The sequence below is a fragment of the Anolis carolinensis genome, unplaced genomic scaffold (assembly GCF_035594765.1).
Source record: "Anolis carolinensis isolate JA03-04 unplaced genomic scaffold, rAnoCar3.1.pri scaffold_11, whole genome shotgun sequence".
Classification (NCBI taxonomy): Eukaryota; Metazoa; Chordata; class Lepidosauria; order Squamata; family Dactyloidae; genus Anolis; species Anolis carolinensis.
In genome coordinates this window covers 12,432,010-12,455,304 of record NW_026943822.1, presented here as the reverse complement: position 1 = coordinate 12,455,304, position 23,295 = coordinate 12,432,010, and the positions used below count along the sequence as shown (strand labels likewise).

The 23,295-nt window shown below is 42.3% G+C and overlaps 1 protein-coding gene across 2 annotated transcripts in view; it reads left to right on the top strand.

The window, feature by feature from the left end:
- adamts17 (ADAM metallopeptidase with thrombospondin type 1 motif 17) overlaps positions 1–23,295 on the top strand; it is a 197,663-nt gene that overhangs the window by 160,332 nt on the left and 14,036 nt on the right. For both annotated transcript variants that reach the window (XM_062963439.1, XM_062963438.1), the window contains 3 exons: positions 1,097–1,232; positions 5,226–5,430; positions 12,045–12,197. In XM_062963439.1, coding sequence (XP_062819509.1) covers positions 1,097–1,232; positions 5,226–5,430; positions 12,045–12,197 — 494 coding nt within the window. The remainder of the gene's footprint in view (positions 1–1,096; positions 1,233–5,225; positions 5,431–12,044; positions 12,198–23,295) is intronic.

The window sequence follows — 23,295 nt, the reverse complement described above, 5'->3', positions numbered from 1 at the left end:
GCTTTATTATCCTATGATTCTATGCTTCAGTGATCGTTGTCCTTTGTAGCCTTGTGGCAAAATAAAAGAAAACTTTCCTGCAGAGAAGAGATTTAACAATTCATAATGTTCATCTTTTAGGTATGTGACAAACATGCCTGAAAGCAGCAACGTCTTCTTTGCAAACAGGAGGGATACAATAGACATGAAATCTCTTTCTGGATATTCTTGAAAGGCTTTTCTTCTTTCAGGCAGCAAGATAGCATTCTGCTCAATGTTTGTGAAATTGTAAGTGAAATTTGCCATCTACAAGGCTACTGGATACTTCCATGGTTTCCCCGTTGTGTCCGAGTTTCCTTTTGGGATTCACGTTTACAGTTGCCGACGATGAAAGGTGACCACAAAATCCTTCTTCTTTACGCAGCTAAAATCCCAAAAGAAGGTTTGTTGAAGGCACTGCAGATTGGGAAACTGGGAAATTGCAATTGTCATACAGTACAGTAGAGTCTTACTTATCCAACGTTCTGGATTATCCAACGCATTTTTGTAGTCAATGTTTTCAATGCATTGTGATATTTTGGTGCTAAATTCATTATTACAGTAATTACTACATAGCATTAATGTGTAATGAACTACTTTTTCTGTCAAATTTGTTGTATAACATGATGTGTTGGTGCTTTATTTGTAAAATCATAACCTATTTTGATATTTAATAGGCTCTTTCTTAATCTCTCCTTATTATCCAACATATTCGCTTATCCAACGTTCTGCTGGCCCGTTTATGTTGGATAAGTGAGACTCTACTGTACTTTCTTAGGGACATGATCCATTGAAACAAGCAGCTAAGGCAGGACTTTCCTGTCTCAATTCACATGGTGACTTTTAGAGTGTTGCCACCATAATTTCCCAGCATTTTGATCTGCAGCATCATGCAAACTTTTCATTTGGGGCTCTCCCTGGTTTAAGAGGCAGTGTTGTTTTGCACCAAGAGAAGTCATTACGGCAACAAAGCTTTCTCGCCATCGCTATATTTGCTGATCCTCCATCTCAGTAGTGTGAAATCATGGTAATAATAAACATCCCAGAATGATTCTTCTTTCCTTTGTCTTGCTTTCAGGAGAACGTAAAACCATTGTGTCCTGCACACAGATAGTTAACAAGACCATGATGTTGGTGAATGACAGCGCTTGCCAAAGGGTGACCCGTCCAGAGCCTCAAGTTAGAAGATGCAATGTGCATCCCTGCCAGTCAAGGTAAGGTGCTTACTGTAGAAACCATAAAGATTCTCCTTTGTGCGTATCTTTCATGTGCAAAGAGCACATTTGGCAAAACTTAAGCAATTTGTGTATCTGTCATGTGAATGTCCGGTTTTTTCTGATACAAAGCACAACCTGGGCATTTAATTAATGCAGAGATCTAATTGTGCCTTCAAGTCGTTTCTGACATTTGGCAAACATAAGGTGAACCTATCACAGGGGTTTTGGGGGCAAGATGAGTGCCAATTCCTTTCAGTGAACATGAACTGTTTTGATAATCTCTTATGCGAAGGATAGAATCCCTGGTAGCGCAATGGGTTAAACCCTTGTTCCGGCTGAACTGCTGACCTGACGGTTGGGTTGATGACCTGAAGGTTGCCGGTTCGAATCTGCGAGATGGAGTGAGCTCCTGTCTGTCAGCTCTAGCTTGTGGGTACATGAGAAGGTCATGGGAGACTCTGTCAAAGGTCTTCTTGGAATAAAGATATGCTCCATCCACAACATTCTCTGTATCTACCAAGCTTGTAAGAGATAAGAAGAGTCTGGCATGACTTGTTTTTGAAAAATCCATGCTGATTTTTTAGTGATCACGGCATTCCTTTCTAAGCAATTGCAAACCGCCTCCTTCATGATCTGCTCAAGAATCTTTCCTGGTATTGATGTCAGCCTGATCAGACATCAGTCATTGTTTGGCTCCTATTTTTCCCCCTTCTTATAGATAGGGACAACACTTTCCCTCCTCCAGTCTGCTGGGACTTCTGTTCTCAAGGAATTCTCAAATATTATTGCCAGTGTTTCACTCTCCTGTTTCTGTTCTGTATGGGTTTACATGTCAAAGGTTTTAGAAGTTTCCTGTTTGTGCACCCCAGGACTTTAAATGTTTTCGGCAGCTTCCAAGGAAGACGTTCAGGGTTGAGCAGAGGGTCGTTTCACTGCCAGCCCAGCCCTGTTCTATGGAGAGCGAGAAGTTTAAACTGCACCGCTCTGTGGATTTAATCCTTTCTCCCAGTTCCAGCATTGTTGCTTTTGGTGTGGAATTTCTGCGCATACTTACCGTGGTCGTAAAACCAAGAGTCGTTCTCCTTGGTCGGACAGCTAAGGATGGTGCTCTCATTGGTGGTTTTGCCACCAGCACCATGGCAACAAACAGCCACACAGTGCTTCATGTCTCAAAGAAAGCCCATGCCTCCCCGGCCCTTTCCTCGGATTTTCTCCCTCCTTCCAGGTCAGCCACACATTCGCACTTCGGACGCTGCCAAGTGGAAACGTTTCCCGAAGCACATTCCCGGTGCCTCTGTAGAATTTAAATTTCCATTTGTGTTTGCCCACCCAGATATTAGAAATGCATGCTTGGCATATTCGCTGACCGAGAACATCTTAAAGCGGCCGTTCTCTTTCACCATGACTGTAGTTTATTTTAACTTTGGGAGGAGAAAAAAGAGGAAGCTCTGAGCTTGCTTTCAGAGCACAAGTGGAATTGCAATGCCGTTGTTACAATAACTCCTACAAGCACTGCCTTCTCCGTGTGGTTTGGAAGAATGCCATTTAACCTATTGTCTCAATGTGATTGATAGAAGAAGCCACTGAGTCATTCTCGGTTGGTCTTAGTGACTCGTGCTTGAATCTCCTTTCGCGTGTCTCATATGATCTAGGCACATGGTACCACTTTGGCACACCTGAACATTTTTCTGGTGCTTGTGAATGCTTTTCAGCACATTCCTCCACCCAATAAATAATCGTAGGCATCCACGCCCCACTTCGAGGATTGGCGTTCATAATTTGCTGATCTCCAGGAAAGAAAATACTTCTGGAAATATACAAAGGACACTTCTTTTGCTCTTTTGTATCTATACTTGCCGTTTTCCCGTTACAGCTCAGGCCAGATCTGCCGACTGATTCCATGGGAGGATATGGCCACCCATGTTAACCTGTAACTCTCATAAATCACTACCGTTGATCAGTTCAGATCGAAGTTGTAGGCCCATAAGTTTTCAAGAGTCGCAGTCACCCCCCATGCTAAATGAGATACCATTAAGGGTTTTGCTTAAAGAGAAGTACTCTAAATATGTATAGAAACACCTACCCTTTCACAATCCCTTAGCTTCACTTAAAATGTGTGATATCTCAGGCACCTTTGGCCCCTGACCCCATGGCCATTACTGAACAAACTGAAGAAGACTTGGTTTTTTTCCCAAGTCAGCAAGATTCAATTCCGTTCCAGATGTCTCCTGTTGACATTTCCGTGCCAGAGCCAATTATGGATGCCCTTGAGACAGTGCCGGCTCTCCCGGGTTCTCCGGATGGTTTACTGTTTGATCGAAGGGCTTTTCTAAAAACAGACCGTTCTCAGAAGCAAAGTTTGCGAAGAAGCACCAGATTAGCGGAGCGAGGCGATAATGGCTAAGCCTAGTTCTCTTGGGAAGAATTAGGGAGGCAGGCACCTGGCGCGATGTCTTTGGCGGACCAGTTTTCTTGGGAAGAATTGGGGAGTTGAGCACCTGCTCTGGGGGAGCTTATGAACTTCAATAAAAGTTTTGCGCTGAAAACCTTCTGCGCGGTGTCAACTTAACTTCTGACTGGGAAGCATCATCATCTCTTGTTCCTGAGTTCCAAGCGGCCTGACGGTGCACTTACCCTCAAGTAGACCGGGCGTTGCGCCCCTTTCTTGCCTAGTTTTGATTGCGTTTCATTCCATGATGACCAGTCGTAGCCTTGCCCTGAATACTTGTGTTGGACTTACTTCGGGAAGCTTTTCAGTGGAAACTTGCTCCTTTTCCCCACTCTATACTCCGGCAGAGTTAGAGTGTGTTTTGGTTATTGGATTTTGGACTCTAATACTGGACATAAGACTTTCAATTATTGGACTAAATTTGATCTTTACTGGAAGGTCAAAAGCTTGCCTATCTTTTCTGCTTATTTTTGCTTGGAACTTTGTTTGCTTTAATAAAGATATTATATTGTTATTGGCTTCTGTGTTGGTTCCCAGTGTTCGCGCTGCCCAGGAGTGTTACAAAATGGGTGCTTGGTCCCAAGTTGTGCAATTCCCTTCCAAGGCAGGTGCTAATGACACCCTTGCTTCTCTTTGGTGAAGGTAAAGGTTTCCCCTGACATTAAGTCTAGTCGTGTTCGACTCTGTATATCACAAGCCTTGGTTTTGGTGTCCACAAAGGGTCCCGGAACCAAATCTCACCAGGTAGTCACGCCATACTCAACTGATCTAAACGTTTCATCAACAACAGACACTATTTTGCACCAACTCATTTGAAATGGGTTTCTGGAGGAGATGAAGAACACAATGGATACCAAGGACTGCCCAGAAGACAAATAAATCAGGCCTGAAGTCTCTGGAAGCCAAAAGGTCCACGTAAGACTCTTGTACTTTGGACATTTTCATGAGATGACATGACTCATTAGAAAAGATGATCAGGTTTGGCAGGAAGAAGGCAGCAGATCAAGAGGTGGATGGATTCAGCCAAGAACACTATGGCCCTGAGTTTGCAATGGCTCTGTAGGGTGATTGATAAATGGATCTTGGAGATCTCTCATTCACTGAGTTGTCATATATTGATGTCAACGTGATGGCAATAAACAACAACCTTCGCCATTTTTAGTGTAAGAGAATCCTAACAATTGAGAAAAAGAGTTGGATGGATTCAGCCAAGAACACTATGGCCCTGAGTTTGCAACGGCTCTGTAGGGTGATTGATAAGTGGATCTTGGAGATCTCTCATTCACTGAGTTGACATATGTTGATGTTGACAGCAATGAACAACAACTTTCCCCCTTTGTATTCTAATAGAATCCTAACAATTAAATATTTTATTGGTTTAGAATTATTTTGTGATATCTTTCTTGGGAGGGGGATACAAAAGAGCCAGACACATATTGGCAAGACAAGAACAGGACATATCTTCAAGGTAAGTGGTCCACTTATATTTGCTTGCGGTTTCACGGCTTATCTCCTTCCTTCCTTCTCTGTTTCTGCAAAAGGTGGGTGGCAGGGCAGTGGAGCCCTTGCTCCGCGACTTGCGCCAAAGGCACCCAGCGCCGAGAAGTGACCTGCGTCTATCAGCTGCAGAACGGCAGCTACGTCAACACCAGGGATCTCTACTGCCTTGGTCCCAAGCCAACCGCAGTCCAAAGCTGCGAAGGTCGAGACTGCGTCTCCATCTGGGAAGCATCAGAATGGTCTAAGGTACGGTTGATTTGATGGGAAGAATGGGCCAGTTGATGAGACAAAGCCTTGAGTGGATACGGCTAGAAACGGGCAAATTGGTTAATTTTCCAACCTCTCATTTTTTTCAGTTGCTTTTGAAATGTCTCCTCAGTTGGTGGCAAACTGAGGTCCCATCTACATCTATATATATAAAAGAGTGATGGCATCAGGGCAGCGGACAAAACAACAAAACTACAGGCCCCCCAACCTCGAAATTTGACAACACAACCCATCATCCACGGCTCTAGGTTGATACAACAAAAAGAAAAGAAAAATAAAGTTCTAATTAGAGGGAGAGGAATAATTGTTTTTATCCAATTGCTGCCAGTTACAAGGCTAAGTTCCGCCCACTTGGTCTCCTAGCAACCTACTCAGCCCAGGGGACAGGCACAAGAGTTTGGAGAGACCCCTAAGGGCCATCCAGCCCAACCCTTTCTACTATGCAGCAGGACACAATCCAAGCATTCACAACACATGGACAACGTATAAATACTATACAATACTACACAGGGACATAGACCCCCTCTACCCTCACCACTTTCACAGTACACAAACAACCAAATGCATACTAAACATAAAGACAACCATACAACAAACATTCAATACCACCACTACCTCAACAATTTCTCACCAACACCACCAGACAACGCCACAGCAACGCGTGGCCGGGCACAGCTAGCTGCCATATAAAATCCTGATTATCTGCTTTGAACCAGATTATATGACCGTGTAGAGTTTCTTCTATGCTTAGCCTATATGTCTTTCACATATAGGACAAACAAATAAATACATAAAAACCAGATTATTCAATACAATATGAAATAGGTAAAGGTAAAGGTTTTCCCCTGACGTTAAGCCCAGTCATGTCTGACTCTGAGGGTTGGTGCTCATCTCCATTTCTAAGCCGAAGAGCCAGCGTTGTCCGTAGACACCTCCAAGGTCATGTGGCCGGCATGACTGCATGGAGCGCCGTTACCTTCCCGCCGGAGCGGTACCTATTAATCTACTCACATTGGCATGTTTTGGAACTGCTAGGTTGGCAGGAGCTGGAGCTAACAGCGGCCGCTCACGCCGCTCCTGGGGTTTGAACCTGGGACCTTTCGGTCTCCAGCTCAGTGCTTTAACGCACTTCGCCACCGGGGCTCCCACAATATGAAATACATTAAAATGCTACATAAATCAATGGCGAGGTGCAGCCATAAAATACTACATAAAATATGATATGAGCTAGCTAATGATAATAATAATGCACTTTATTTATATTCCGCCCTTCTCCCCTAAGGGATTCAGAGCGTATTACAGCATTTGATAAGAATCAAGGGAACAGGGACTCAAAAAGATCTTGTCGTGGGTGTCTACTACAGACCTCCGAGTCAGGATGAAGGACTTGATGAAGCCTTCTGTCAACAGCTGACCAAACAGGCACAAAGAAGAGATATAGTAGTCATGGGCGATTTCAATTATCCCGATATCTGCTGGAAAACAAACTCAGCCAAGAGTACAAAGTCCAACAAATTCCTCACTTGCCTTGCAGATAATTTTATGGTCCAGAAGGTAGAAGAGGCAACAAGGGGATCAGCCACTCTTGATCTAATCTTAACAAATGTGGAAGACCTGATCAATACAGTTGAAGTGGTTGGATCCTTAGGGGCAAGTGACCATGTGCTCCTGCAGTTTGCAATACAAAGGAATGCTGAAACTAAGACAAGTCAAACACGCATTCTGGACTTTAAGAGAGCTGACTTCCAAAAAATGAAGGAATTACTGAGCGGCATTCCATGGACGCCGATATTAAAAAACAAGGGAGTTAAGGATGGATGGGAGTTTTTCAAAAGTGAAATACTCAAGGCGCAAATGCAAACAGTGCCAACAAAGAAGAAAAATAAGACAAGTGCAAAGAAGCCAGAATGGATGTCCAAAGAACTTCTAACTGAGCTAAAGCTCAAAAGTGACATGCACAAGAAGTGGAAAAGGGGAGAAATCACCAAAGAAGAATTCAAACGTATAGCCAACACCTGTAGGGAAAAGGTTCGCAAGGCTAAAGCGCAAAATGAGCTCAGGCTTGCCAGGGACATAAAAAACAACAAAAAAGGCTTTTTTGCTTATGTTGGTAGAAAAAGGAAGAAAAAGGAGGCGATAGGGCCATTGCAAGGAGAAGATGGGGTGATGGCGACAGGGGACAGGGAAAAGGCAGAACTACTTAATGCCTTCTTTGCCTCGGTCTTCTCAGAAAAAGAAAGCCATCTTCAACCTCAGTAACACGGAATGGACGAAGGATTGGGGGAAATCCAACCCCAAATAGGGAAACAAGTTGTCCAGGAACACTTGGCCTCTCTAAACGAATTCAAGTCCCCAGGGCCAGATCAGCTACATCCAAGAGTACTGAAGGAACTAGCGGAAGTTATTTCAGAACCACTGACAATTATCTTCGAGAGTTCTTGGAGAACGGGAGAAGTCCCAGCAGATTGGAGGAGGGCGAATGTGGTCCCTATCTTCAAGAAGGGAAAAAAGAACGACCCAAACAATTACCGTCCGGTCAGCCTCACATCAATACCAGGCAAAATTCTGGAAAAGATCATTAAGGAAGTGGTCTGCGAACACTTAGAAACAGATGCAGTCATTGCTAATAGTCAACACGGATTTACCAAAAACAAGTCATGCCAGACTAATCTGATCTCTTTTTTCGATAGAGTTACGAGTTGGGTCAATACAGGGAATGCTGTGGATGTAGCGTACCTGGATTTCAGTAAGGCCTTCGACAAAGTCCCCCACGACCTTCTGGCAAACAAACTAGTAAAATGTGGGCTAGACAAAACTACGGTTAGGTGGATCTGTAATTGGCTAAGCGAACGAACCCAAAGGGTGCTCACCAATGCGTCGTCTTCATCATGGAAAGAAGTGACAAGTGGAGTGCCGCAGGGCTCTGTCCTGGGCCCGGTTCTGTTCAACATCTTTATTAACGACTTAGACGAAGGGTTAGAAGGCACGATCATCACGTTTGCAGATGACACAAAACTGGGAGGGATAGCTAACACTCCAGAAGACAGGAGCAGAATTCAAAACGATCTTGACAGACTAGAGAGATGGGCCAAAACTAACAAAATGAAGTTCAACAGGGACAAATGCAAGATACTTCACTTCGGCAGAAAAAATGGAAATCAAAGATACAGAATGGGGGACGCCTGGCTTGACAGCAGTGTGTGCGAAAAAGACCTTGGAGTCCTCGTGGACAACAAGTTAAACATGAGCCAACAATGTGATGCGGTTGCTAAAAAAGCCAATGGGATTCTGGCCTGCATCAATAGGGGAATAGCGTCTAGATCCAGGGAAGTTATGCTCCCCCTCTATTCTGCCTTGGTCAGACCACACCTGGAATCACACTGTGTCCAATTTTGGGCACCACAGTTGAAGGGAGATGTTGACAAGCTGGAAAGCGTCCAGAGGAGGGTGACTAAAATGATTAAGGGTCTGGAGAACAAGCCCTATGAGGAGCGGCTTAAAGAGCTGGGCATGTTTAGCCTGCAGAAGAGAAGGCTGAGAGGAGACATGATAGCCATGTACAAATATGTGAAGGGAAGTCATAGGGAAGAGGGAGCAAGCTTGTTTTCTGCTGCCCTGCAGACTAGGACACGGAACAATGGCTTCAAACTACAGGAAAGGAGATTCCACCTGAACATCAGGAAGAACTTCCTCACTGTGAGAGCTGTTCAACAGTGGAACTCTCTCCCCGGGGCCGTGGTGGAGGCTCCTTCCTTGAAGGCTTTTAAGCAGAGGCTGGATGGCCATCTGTCGGGGGTGCTTTGAATGCGATTTCCTGCTTCTTAGCAGGGTGTTGGACTAGATGGCCCATGTGGTCTCTTCCAACTCTACTATTCTATGATTCTATGATTCTATTTACAGCACACATAAGCAAACAGTCAGAAGAGAGGCAGCATCTTCCCAGTAAACTCAGGCAAAAGCAAACTGCGGCAGCATCTCCTTGTTTGTTTTCTGTTTTGGAAATGGATGCAATCAACCAGCTACCAGTTTCAAGAAGCAGCTCTTGAATTTCCTTATCTCTGCAGACAAAAGGAATCCCTCTCCATAGCCAACACATTTTTCATTTTTTGCGCCATCAAGATATTACTTTTCATAAGGCGGTCATTGTTAACAGCTGTAAACCAAGCGAAGCCTTTCCAATGCCTGTGTATATAGCGAAGATTAATACATCGCTTTGCAGTTGCCGCAGAGCATCTCGAAGCATGCCGGTTGGCTTGCCAACCCATAAACACTTGTCATTCACGTCCTCAGCAGGGTCAACAGATCACAACTGCTTGGATTTCTTTCTAGAGATGGTTAGATAGGCAAGTTGAGATCTGCCCCATTGAATGTGAGATACATCGGGTTGGAACCTGTTTCCTTCCGAAACCCCCAAAACGGTGACGTTCCTTGGAGCCCATTCAAAGTATATCACGGAAAATCTCTTATCTCCAACTATTTATTCACTGTCAAGTCCCCAGCGTGGTTTTTTTTTTTTTTGCTTAAATCTTAAGGGGTGTGAAATACAATGATCTAGAGCAGGGGTCCCCAAACTTTTTAAACAAGGGGACAGTTCACTGTCCCTGAAACCGTTGGAGGGCCAGAATATAGTTGGCTACTGAATAATAATAATAATAATAATAATAATAATAATAATAACTCAGCCGCTATCAGGATCTCAAGATTGAACTTCAAAGACTCTGGCAGAAACCAGTGCAGGTGGTCCTGGTGGTGATGGGCACATTGGGTGCCATGCCAAAAGATCTCAGCCGGCATTTGGAAACAATAGACATTGACAAAATTACGATCTGCCAACTGCAAAAGGCCACCCTACTGGGATCTGCACACATCATCCGAAAATACATCACACAGTCCTAGACACTTGGGAAGTGTTCGACTTGTGATTTTGTGATATGAAATCCAGCATATCTATCTTGTTTGCTGTGTCATACAATAAAATAATAATAATAATAATAATAATAATAATAATAATAATAATAATAATAATAAAGAGGGTTGGAAGAGACCCCTTTGGTCATTTAGCCCAATCCCATTCTGCCTTTGTGCACCAAAAGCACAAGCAAAGCACCCCTAACAGATGGCCACCCAGCCTCAGTATTCACCATCATTATCATAAAAATAATTAAAAGGGTTGGAAGAGACGCCTTGGGCCGTTTAGTCCAAACCCCTTCTGCAGGGGTACAGGGACCTTCAGAATAGGTATGAAAAAAGAACAAAAAAAGAAATAGATAAGTTGAAAGGGGAGTTGGAGGAGATAGATAAATTTAATATATGGAAAAAAGAAATAATGTGAAAAATGATTTCCAAAGGGCAAATATTAATTCAGTAATGCTGGCTCTTTGGCTTAGAAATGGAGATGAGCACCAACCCCCAGAGTCGGACACGAATTGACTTAATGTCAGGGGAAAACCTTTACCTTTCCCTTAGAATTACGAAGCATTTTTTTTTGCTCTGAATGAGCTTTATTTATCTTGCCTTATAAGCCATTCTGATTGACTCCTCACCAAATTTAACCAAAACGAAACGAATGTGATTGATGCTGATGTGATTGATTAGTTTAGACCCCAAGTTGCTCCTCCTAGGTATGTATGACAACGTAGAGGAAAAAAATAAAGAAATCTTATTTAATTATCTGATAGCAGCAGCAAGAATAACATATGCTAAGGGATGGAGGGAAAAAAACAGTCTGGATATAAAAAAACTGGTTTATTTAAAATTTTGGAAATTATGAGTGCAGACAAAGTAACATACTTATTATCGAACACTCAAGGCAAACCCAAAAAACAAACAGATTGGGAATGAGTTACAAACTATTTAAGAACAGAGAACTGTAAAGTGATAATATAAGGATACAATAGCCAAAGATAAAAGACTACACAATTGCCCCGGAATAAACACTAAAGGAGAGAAAAATAATACAACAAACAAATAGAAGAGGAAATACAAGGGTATAGTTTATACCAAATGAATACAATACATAACAACACACATCTGATGGAAGTCAATTTTAATTATATGTGATAACTGTTAGTATTTAAGTGATGTTCTGATTTTTTGTTTTTTGCTTCCTGTTTTCTGTTTCTGTCCTCTTTTTCTTTTTCCTTTTGTTTCCTGATGTAGTGTTTCGATTAATAGATTTCCCCTAACCTCCTATATATTTTTTTCTTACCCCCGTGTTATCCCCCATGTTATCCCCTTTCACTGTGTGTAATGGTCGATGTGATTCACACTCCTTGGCAAATGACTTTAATAAAAATTTATTTTAAAAAAAAGAATGTGATTGATGCTAATTTTTACCTCTTAAGCTTGACATATTTGGAATTTCATAGCACTGCTCCATCCAAAGCCTATCTCAGATCCTTGCCTCAATATGTCCCAATGATTTTTCCGCTCAGAAAGTCTACAAAGTTTCTCTTAACAAGAAACGTTTGGGAAAATTAGAACGCTCTGCCTCGGGAACGGCTTCAAAAAATCCCGAATGTGTTGGCAGCGGTCGAGCTTTTCCCCTGTTTCCGTCCAAGTCACAATCATGGGCTGTGCCTCTTCCTTCGCAGTGCTCCTCCAGCTGCGGGCGCGGGAAGCAGAAGCGCACAGTCACGTGCACCAACTCACAAGGGAAGTGCGACGCAGCCACGCGGCCCAGAGACGAAGAGGAATGCGAGGACCACACCGGCTGTTACGAATGGAAGACCGGCGACTGGTCCAAGGTAAGGCTGTGCTTGCCACACTGCGGGCTTAATGCCCTGTTTGCTGGGATCCCTTGAGAGGAGGAAGCCAGTTTCAGTCCATGGTGGAGATGGATGGCTGAGTTCCCACATGGGAAGATTGGGGAGAACATTTCCTTATTAAGTATCAAGTTGCCAATCCCCTATTACGTCCCTTGAAATTGTCACAGCCTTCTTTTCCCTGCTCAATCTACTAAATAACAATACAGTTACTAACAATACAGTCTCTAGATTCTCATAATAATCATTATTTAGTGAGCATCTTAATTTAATACCCTTTAGCAATTCTTAGTTGCAGAGTACATTCTTCTGTGAAGTTAGGCAGACTTAAATCTTTTACAATATTTAACACTCTCTTATATGTTCTAACATTTGTAACTATTAGCTTAGCATATATATATATATATATATATATATATATATATATATATATATATATATATAAAAGAATGATGGCATCAGGGCAGTGGACAAAACAAAAAAACTACAGGCCCCCCAACCTCGAAATTTGACAACACAACCCATCATTCACGGCTCTAGGTTGATACAACAAAAAGAAAAGAAAAATAAAGTCCTAATTACAGGGAGAGGAATAATAGTTTTTATCCAATTGCTGCCAGTTAGAAGGCTAAGCTCTGTCCACTTGGTCTCCTAGCAACCTACTCAGCCCAGGGGACAGGAAGAGTTAGGCCTCACTTAGGCCTCTTCCACATATTATCTAATTTGCACTGGATTATATGGCAGTGTAGACTCAAGGCCCTTCCACATCTAGAATCCTATATTATCTGCTTTGAACTGGATTATCTTGACTCCACACTCCATATAATCCACTTCAGTGTGCATACTAAACATAAAGAAAGCCATACAACAGATATTCAATACCACCACTACCTCAACAGTTTCTCACCAACACCACCAGACAACGCCACAGCAACGCGTGGCCGGGCACAGCTAGTGTGTGTGTGTGTGTGTGTGTGTGTGTGTGTGTGTGTGTGTGTATATATATAAAAAAAATTGTTCAGACTCCATGTAGCATAATTCAGATCCACTATTTATAGTTTCTTCTTGTTCTGGGCCTGTACAAGGACACATGTTGAGTCAACAATGTGATGCTGCAACCAATGCCATTCTATGTTGCATCAATTACTTTACTTACTTAGGCGATCCCTCGTAGCTCGAGGACGATTGTCTTCCATCTTGGGGGTGGGTTCTTAGGTGGCTGAAGAGACCGATTCTTGACCCGCATATTCTCCCACAGTTTTTTTTTTCGTGTCAGGAGCAACCGGAGTTGCTTCTGGAGTGAGAGAACTGGCCGTCTGCAAGGACGTTGCCCAGGGGACGCCCGGATGTTTTGATGTTTTTACCATCCTTATGGGAGGCTTCTTTCATGTCCCCGCATGGAGCTGGAGCTGATAGAGGGAGCTCATCCACACTCTCCCCAGGTGGGATTCGAACCTGGCAGCTTTCAGGTCAGCAACCCAACCTTCAAGTCACTTAGTCCACTACGCCATCTGGGGGGCTCTTCTCCTGCAGTGAGGACATCGGTTTCCAGGTGAAAGGCGGTCCCGGTCGGGGTTAGCTTGACGCTCCTTCCTCTTGGCACATTTCTCCCTTAAGCCCTCCGTTCGTGCCTCTTCGAACTCCGCAGCACTGCTGGTCACAGCTGACCTCCAATTGGAGCGCTCAAGGGCCAGGGCTTCCCAGTTCTCAGTGTCTATGCCACAGTTTTTAAGGTTGGCTTTGAGCCCATCTTTAAATCTCTTTTCCTGACCACCAACATTCCGTTTCCCATTCTTGAGTTCGGAGTAGAGGAGCTGCTTTGGGAGACGGTGATCGGGCATTCGGACAACGTGGCCAGTCCAGCAGAGTTGATGGCGAAGGAGCATCGCTTCAGTGCTGGTGGTCTTTGCTTCCTCAAGCACGCTGACATTTGTCCGCCTGTCTTCCCAAAAGATTTGCGGGATCTTCCTGAGGCAACTCTGATGGAAACGCTCTAGGAGTTTGGTGTGACGTCTTTACACAGTCCACGTTTCGCAGGCGTAGAGCAGGGTTGGGAGGACAATGGCTTTGTAAACAAGCACCTTGGTATCTCTACGGATGTCCCAGTCATCAAACACTCTCTGCTTCATACGGAAAAATGCTGCACTCGCAGAGCTCAAGCGGTGTTGTATTTCAGTGTCGATGTTGACTTTTGTGGAGAGATGGCTGCCAAGGTAGCGGAAATGGTCAACATTTTCTAATGTTACACCGTTAAACTGTATTCCTGGCTTTGCAGAGGGATTAGCTGGTGCCTGTTGGAAGAGCACTTTGGTTTTCTCGATGTTCAGTGAGAGGCTGGGCTTCTCGTCTGCTTCTGCGAAGGTGTTTAGAGTGGCTTGTAGGTCTTCTTCTGAATGCACACAGACTACGTTGTCATCAGCATATTGGAGTTCTATAACAGATGTTGTGGTGACCTTGGTTTTGGCTTTCAGTCTGCTGAGGTTAAATAGCTTGCCATCTGTCCGATAGATGATTTCCACTCCGGTGGGAAGCTTCCCATCAACAAGGTGAAGTATCATAGCGATGAAGATGGAAAATAAGGTGGGGGCAATAACACATCCCTGCTTGACACCTGATTCCACCTTAAATGGGTCACTTTGGGAGCCGTCGTCTTCCGTTGCATCAATAGGAGCACAGTGTATCAGGGGTCATTGATTCACGGAATAGAAATAAAGTTTTATTATTATTATTTATTATAGAATAATAGAGCTGAAAGAGACCACGTGGGCCATCTAGTCCATTCAACTCAAAATAAATTGAATTAAAAATTAATATATATTTTTAAACATTACATTCAATATTAAAATCACGCCAACCAAAAATCCTAATTGTAGTCATTGCACATACAGTAGAGTCTCGCTTATCCAACGTAAACGGGCCAGCAGAACGTTGGATAAGCAAATGTGTTGGATAATAAGGAGAGATTAAGGAAAAGCCTATTAAACATTAAATTAGGTTATGATTTTACAAATTAAGCACCAAAACATCATGTTATACAACAAATTTGACAGAAAAAGTAGTTCAATACACAGTAATGCTATGTAGTAATTACTGTATTTATGAATTTAGCACCAAAATATCTTGATATATTGAAAACATTGACTACAAAAATGTGTTGGATAATCCAGAACGTTGGATAAGCGAGTGTTGGATAAGTGAGACTCTACTGTATTCCAAATCTATTATTGCACAACGCTATTCTCCGAAAGCCTGATCCCAGAGCCAGAGTTTTGCTTTCCTTCTGAAGGCTAGGAGGGAGCAGGCTGATCTGATGTTGCTAGGGAGGGATAATAATAATAATAACAATTATTATTATTATTATTATTATTATTATTAGAGTTGAAAGAGACTATGAGGGCCATCTTGTCCAACCCCCTGCCATGCAGGAAAAGCACAACCAAAGCACCCCCGACAGATGGCCATCCAGCCTCAATAATAATAATAATAATAATAATAATAATAATAATAATAATAATAATAATAATAGAGTTGGAAGAGAGTACATGGGCCATCTAGTCCAACCCCCTGCCATGCAGGAAAAGCATAACCAAAGCACCCCCAACAGATGGCCATCCAGCCTCAATAATAATAATAATAACAACAACAACAACAGCAACAACAACAATAACAACAACAGGGTTGGAAGAGAGTATGTGGGCCATCTAGTCCAATCCCCTGCCATGCAGGAAAAGCACAACCAAAGCACCTCCAACAGATGGCCATGCAGCCTTAATTAATAATACCAATACCAATAACAATAATAATAATAATAATAACAACAACAACAACAACAACAACAACAACAACAGAGTTGGAAGAGAGTACGTGGGCCATCTAGTCCAACCCCCTGCCATGCAGGAAAAGCACAACCAAAGCACCCCCAGGCATGGCCATCCAGCCTCTGTTTAAAAGCTTCCAATCCACCGGACTCCCTGTGAGAGAGTCCCACTGTTGAACAGCTTTAAGAAATTCCTCCTAGTAATATTCAGGTGGAATCTCCTTTCCTTGGAGGCTTTTAAACAGAGGTTGGATGGTCATCTGTCAGGGGTGTTTTGATTGTGCTTTTCCTGCATGGCAGAAGGAGATTGAATGGATATAGCAAAACAGATAGCTGGCATTAGATACAGACTAAAGTCTGGGAAAAAGAGCTTCCCTTTCCTCTCTTTTTCTTATTCCTTGCTAATCCTAGATTTAGGTCTTGCCAAGAATTCCGTTCACCTGATGTTTGGAGGACTGAATATTATCGTATTCATAAACTGGAACGTAGAACCAAGAGGGCCAGCCAACATAAACAGCAGGTGAAAAAACATATTTTTGGAGACTTGGGGGTGAAAAACCCTGCCCTTAAAAATTATGAATTGACCATTGAGTCTGTTTTTTTGGAATGAAGCATATGAAGTAATTGCAGAGCTCTGTAGCTATATCCTTTGCAATCATTATAAGGTAGGAGCCAGAGAGGAAGCATGAACGGCCGCTGTGGAAGTGTGGTCGCTGTTGGACTCATATAATCCAGTTTTAAGCAGATAAGCTGGGATCAGATCCTGGGGTAGAGGTCAGTGTAGAAGGAGCCCGAGTTGCCAGTAGAATCATAGGATTGTACAATTGCAGGAGATCCCAAAGAGCCATCTTGTGACACCGAGTCCTTGATGGAGTACTTCCTCATTCTTCCGCACGCTGCTGGAAGGTTTTATGGTGTTGTAAATTAGTGAAATTAGCCTCCCCGCATAAAGTTTTTTTTAATATATTTTTATTGATATTATATTTCATGTTGTGAGTATATTGCACATTTAATACAAACGTTCATACCTACACATCATTTATTTATTATCACATTTCTCCATCCTCTTCCCTTCTATATTGTCTACTCACATATCTAATATATCATCATTCTATTCATTCTTTTTTTCCCCTTCCCTCTCCCTCCCCTACCCCATACCACAATTCCATTAGAAATTTAACTCCATCCATGAGCACAACTTTTCCCATTTCTGTACTATAGTTACATTGGCTTTGCCTCCATTTATCCAATCCATTATCCATTTTGCTTTAATTTTCCTCATTTTATCTTCCTTTTTATCCTCAGAGGTTACATTTGCAATAATTTCTGATTGGGCCTGGTCAAACAAATAATTATTCCAATTCACCATATTCCACTTTTTGTCGTCTCTCCAGCCCCAAGCTATTACTGCCTTCCCTGCAAGAATCATAGCTTTGAATAGATCTTGATATTTTACGTTAATCTTATTGTTCCCTAATATCCCCATCAACATTAATTCCATGTTTACTTGGAGTGAAATTCTAAATAATTCCTCTATTTTCCCCATTATTTTTCTCCAAAATGTTTTTACCCTCCTCACATAAAGTGGTACCTAAATTTCCTACTCGACAGATGCAACAATCTTTCGGGTTGCATAGGTCAACAGCAAGCTAGACTATTTAATGGTCGGGAGCTCACTCCGACCCGGGCTGGCTTCGAACTCATGATCTCTCATTCAGTAGTGATTTATTGCAGTTGGCTTGCGAAGATGCAACCACCAAAGACTCAGAGAGACCTTTTTTTAAAAAAAAAAATCTTCTTATTCACTTTAGATGGTAACTCAACTTGGTTTATAATATATGCGATAGAGGCTTAGATGTTGGAGGAACAATCACAAGTTTAGTCAGGCACAGAGCTTAGTGGTTACAATGATGTTTCTTACTTAGAGGCACTTTTATTAACAGTTACAATACTAGAATGAGGTAAGACAAACTCCCTAAAGTGTCATTTCTTTTACTTAAAGTAGTTAGAACTTCTTCCTCTGCTACTTTTAAACCGCAGTCACCCTGTGATATACGATCACAGCTTCTCTGTTCCTTGCTAGGACACAGACTACATTAAATAAGTCACCAAACTTATTTTAAACTGACTCAAAAATGAACAATTGAGTCTCCTTTGGAACTCGCTCCCCAGGGAGATCAGGCAGGCCCCTACCCTCCTCTCCTTCCGGAAGAGCCTAAAAACTTGGCTCTTCCAAAAGGCCTTTGACGATTAATTATTAGGCTGAACTATCAGCCCATCCAACTACAGGATACTCTGCCACTACTACTTTGCACTTTATGGACTACTTTGGCTGAGAAACTACCTCTCCCATTTTGATATATTCTGCACCTTGGCCCAGATCCGTGTTTTAGTCTCCTGTTTTTAACATTTTATGCTGTATGTCGATTTTTATGATGGTTTTATTGATGTTGATGTTTTACTGTTGGAATATTTGTTTTATTGTTTTATTGCTGTATGTTTCGGGCTCAGCCCCCATGTAAGCCGCTCCGAGTCCCCTCCGGGGAGATGGGGCGGGGTATAAAAATAAAGTTATTATTATTATTATTATTATTATTATTATTATTATTATTGATCCCCTCAACCTAGGATCAATCTTCCCTGTGACTCATCAGAGCACAGACTGCATCCCTTTTTTAAACTCTGCACTTTTTCAACAAAACGGCAGTTGGCTCTGCCTACTTCTCCATGGCAACCAGCCTCTGAGTGCTGAGATGCAATAACTGTAATACTTACCCTTTTAAAACACAAACATACAATTAAACATAATATCTGTAAACCAAAAATGCATACTTCATTACAGCTACTAACTAGCTGCACCACAGGCAGGAGGACGCAATCAAAGCACTCCTAACAGATGTCCATCTAGCTCCTGTTTAAAAACCTCCAGAGAAGGATATGCTACAGGACTCCCTGGCAGATATGTATTCCGTTGCCAAACAGCTCTGCCCATCGGGAAGCTCTTTCTTGTGCTTGGGTGGAATCTCTTTTCCTGCCATTGGGATCCATTGTGTCTTAGTATCCAAAGCATCCTTCCCTTCCTCCCCACGTTGGCAAGGGCCGCTGAGCATCGGTTGGCATTCAACAACACCTGGAGCGCTGTGAGAGTTCCCATTGCTGCTCCATCGACGTTCTTCCTGGTGGCAAACACGGGGAGATGGCAGAGTGCCCAAGTTCTGTAAAAATGACCCTGACTTTCCACGTCCGGCACCTGGCTGGCGATGCCTTTCGGAGAGGCACCTCGGGGACCCATCTCTGCCTGAAACACGTTTCTCAGCATCGGCAAGAACTTGGCAAAAGCGGGAGCGTTTAGAAATCCTTCTGCTCCTGCGGCCAAGTCATGTCATTCGTGATAAAGGGCTTTTAGGAGACGGCTTCTAGCCACCTGACGCAAGGAGCTGCCAAGGGCTTCGTCCTCCTGTCCTCCTCCTCGTAGCCTTTGCAAAACCCTCCTCGCAGGACATGCAAAAGCTGGGGAAAATCCCATTTAATGTTAGAATAACCCTACATTTGTGCTGTCCCGAGAGGTGTCTTTTCAGCAGTCATTCATCATCGTTGGAGGAACAAGAGCCTGCCTTCTAATTGCAACTGAATTGTTTTGGCAAGATCAGCATCAACTGGGGTAAAGCAGGGAGAGCGAAGAGAGAGACAAAGCGGAGCCAAGGCACTGAGAATGACATGCACTGCAAACCATATTTCTATGCAAACTGTACTTCTCGCTGTTTCTGTGTTGGCCAGGCTAGCAGCAAAGTCATTGCACTCTGAAACAAGGCAGCCCCATTAAAATAGGATGCACATTTGCTATAGTTTTAAGCAAACCTTTATTGCTCAGTCTTAGCTTCTCCTTGAATGGAATGACAGTTTTGTATGGTGAAAGCAAACAACCGGATAGTGTGGGAAAGATAATAGGGAAGTGAGTTGTCGGAGGCTTTCATGGCCAGAATCACTGGGTTGCTGTGAGTTTTCCAGATTGTATGGCCATGTTCCAGAAGCATTCTCTCCTGACGTTTCACCCACATTTATCCTCAGAAGTTGTGAGGTTTGTTGGAAACTATGCAAGTAGGGTTTATATATCTTTGGAATAATGTCTAAAGTGGGAGAAAAAACTCTTGTCTGTTTGAGGCAAGTGTGAATGCTGCAATTGGCCACCATGATTAGCATTGAATAGCCTTGCAGATTCAAAGCCTGGCTGCTTCCTGCCTGAGGGAATCCTTTGTTGGGAGATGATTAGCTGGCCCTGATTGTTTCTTGTCTGGAATTCCCTTGTTTTTGAGTGTTGTTCTTTCTTTACTGTCCTGATTTTAGAGTTTTTTTTAATACAGTAGAGTCTTACTTATCCAACATAAACGGGCCGGCAGAACGTTGGATAAGCGAATATGTTGGATAATAAGGAGGGATTAAGAAAAAGCCTATTACCCATTAAATTAGGTTATGATTTTACAAATTAAGCATCAAAACATCATGTTTAACAACAAATTTGACAGAAAAAGTAGTTCAATATGCAGTAATGCTATGTAGTAATTACTGTATTTACGAATTTAGCACCAAAATATCACGATGTATTGAAAACATTGACTACAAAAATGTGTTGGATAATCCAGAACATTGGATAAGCGAGTGTTGGATAAGTGAGACTCTACTGTACTGGTAGCCAGATTTTGTTTATTTTCAGTGTAGACTCAGATAATCCAGTTCAAGGCAGACAATGTGGATTATCTGCCTTGATATACTGGATTCTGTGGCAGTGTAGAAGGGCCCGGAGACTCAAAGCAGATAATGCAAATTATCTGCTTGGAACCAGATTATATGAGGCTACTCAGGCAAGATTAATTTCCGATATTGCAGTTGAGTGTTCTGGGGATGCTTTTACATAATCAGAGTGGGTTATAAATATTCAAAGTGCTTCTTGCTCAAGTTTTCATAATACTGAATTCTAATTGGTTTCTCACTATGCAAGAGCTAGCTCATATAGTATTTTATGTAGTATTTTATGGGTGTACCTCGCCACTGATTTATGTAGCATTTTAATGATTTATATAGTATTTTAATGGTGTGTTAGGTATTGTATAGGGGCCCCTGGTGGCACAGTGTGTTAAAGCAAAGGTCCCAGGTTCGAATCCCGGAAGCGGAATTAGCGCCTGCTGTTAGCCCCAGCTCCTGCCAACCTAGCAGTTCGAAAACATGCCAATGTGAGTAGATCAATAGGTACTGCTCCGGCGGGAAGGTAACGGCGCTCCATGCAGTCATGCCGGCCACATGACCTTGGAGATGTCTATGGACAACGCCGGCTCTTCGGCTTAGAGATGGAGATGAGCACCAACCTCCAGAGTCGGTCACGACTGGACTTAACGTCAGGGGAAAACCTTTACCTTACCTAGGTATTGTATATAATAATATGGCTTTTATGTATTTATTTGTTTGTCCTCTATGTGAAAGCCCTACGGTCTAAGCCAGGGGTCCTCAAACTTTTAAAGCAGAGGGCCGATCCACAATCCTTCAGACTGTGGAGGGGCCGAATTATCATTTGGGAAAAAAACCGGACAAATTCCTATGCACACTGCATAGTTCAAAACAACAATGAAAGAACAATACAATATTTAAAAATGAAAACAATTGTAACCCAGCATAAACCTATCAGGATTTCAATGGGAAGTGTGGGCCTGCTTCTGGCCAATGAGATAGTCAAGTGAATTAGGATTGTTGTTGTAGTGTGCCTTCAAGTCATTTCAGACTTTGGGCGAGCCTAAGTCTAAAATTATTTATTTATTCATTTACTACATTTATTTATTACATTTATATCCCGCCCTTCTCACCATGAAGGGGACTCAGAGCAGGTGTATGTACATACAATATATTATATTATTAGCATAGCACAATATTAGCATTATATATTACTACAGTAGAGTCTCACTTATCCAACATAAACGGGCCGGCAGAATGTTGGATAAGCGAATATGTTGGATAATAAGGAGGCATTAAGGAAAAGCCTATTAAACATCAAATTAGGTTATGATTTTACAAATGAAGCACCAAAACATCATGTTAGACAACAAATTTGGCAGAAAAAGTAGTTCTATACGCAATAATGCTATGTAGTAATTACTGTATTTATGAATTTAGCACCAAAATCTCACGATATATTGAACACATTGACTACAAAAATGCGTTGGATAATCCAGAACGTTGGATAAGCGAGTGTTGGATAAGTGAGACTCTACTGTATATTGAATGATACCACTATATTGTAATATTATATGTAATATATGACATATAATTAATATTATTATATGGTATTATTAATATGATATAGTATAACATTATAATATTATTATAAATATTATATGTGTATACAATATATTATATTATTAAAATGATATAAAAATATTATATTATAAAACTAAGGGCGGGGCCAGGTAAATGACCTTGGAGGGCTGCATCCGGCCCCCAGGCCTTAGTTTGGGGACCCCTGCACTATACTGTAATATTATAAGTAATATATAACATATAATTAATATTATTATATGGTATTAGTATTATATTGTATAACATTATAATATTATTATCAATAATATATGTAAATACAATATATTATTAAAATGATATAAAAATATTATATTATAAAACTGAGGGCAGGGGCCAGGTAAATGACCTTGGAGGGCCGCATCCGGCCCCCGGGCCTTAGTTTGGGGACCCCTGGTCTAAGCATTGAATCAACTTTCCTCTACACTGCCATATAATCCAGTTCAAAGCAGATAATCAGGATTTTGCATGGCAGTGCAGAAGGCGCCTTAGAGAGCAGAAATTGTCCATCTGACCTTCTGATTTCAGACTAACTGGGAAAAAGTCAAGGGGAATCCTTTGGGGAAATGTCAAAGATGAGCGGCTAAGTGTTTGTTTAAAATACATCAAGTCCTTTTTTTTCTTTCAAATCCGTGTGATTTTTGCACTGCTGTTTTTCCACTTGCTGCTTTGTTTTTGGACGCGCTGTGCAGAGAGTTTTGCACAAAGAATTTGGGGAGGTTCTCCAGCCAGGCGCTCAGCCCAGCTCCGCTCAGCAGAGGCCATCCCGTGTTGCCTGCGCCAGAGGAGGCCTTGTGCAGATGAAATCCTTCTAGGCGCACGGCACGGCCTCTTTCCATGCTGCCTCTCCTCCAGATGCTGCACATCATCGGGATGTCACCTGCAAAAAGGCCTGGCCATGTGAGGCGCGGCATGGGTTCACAT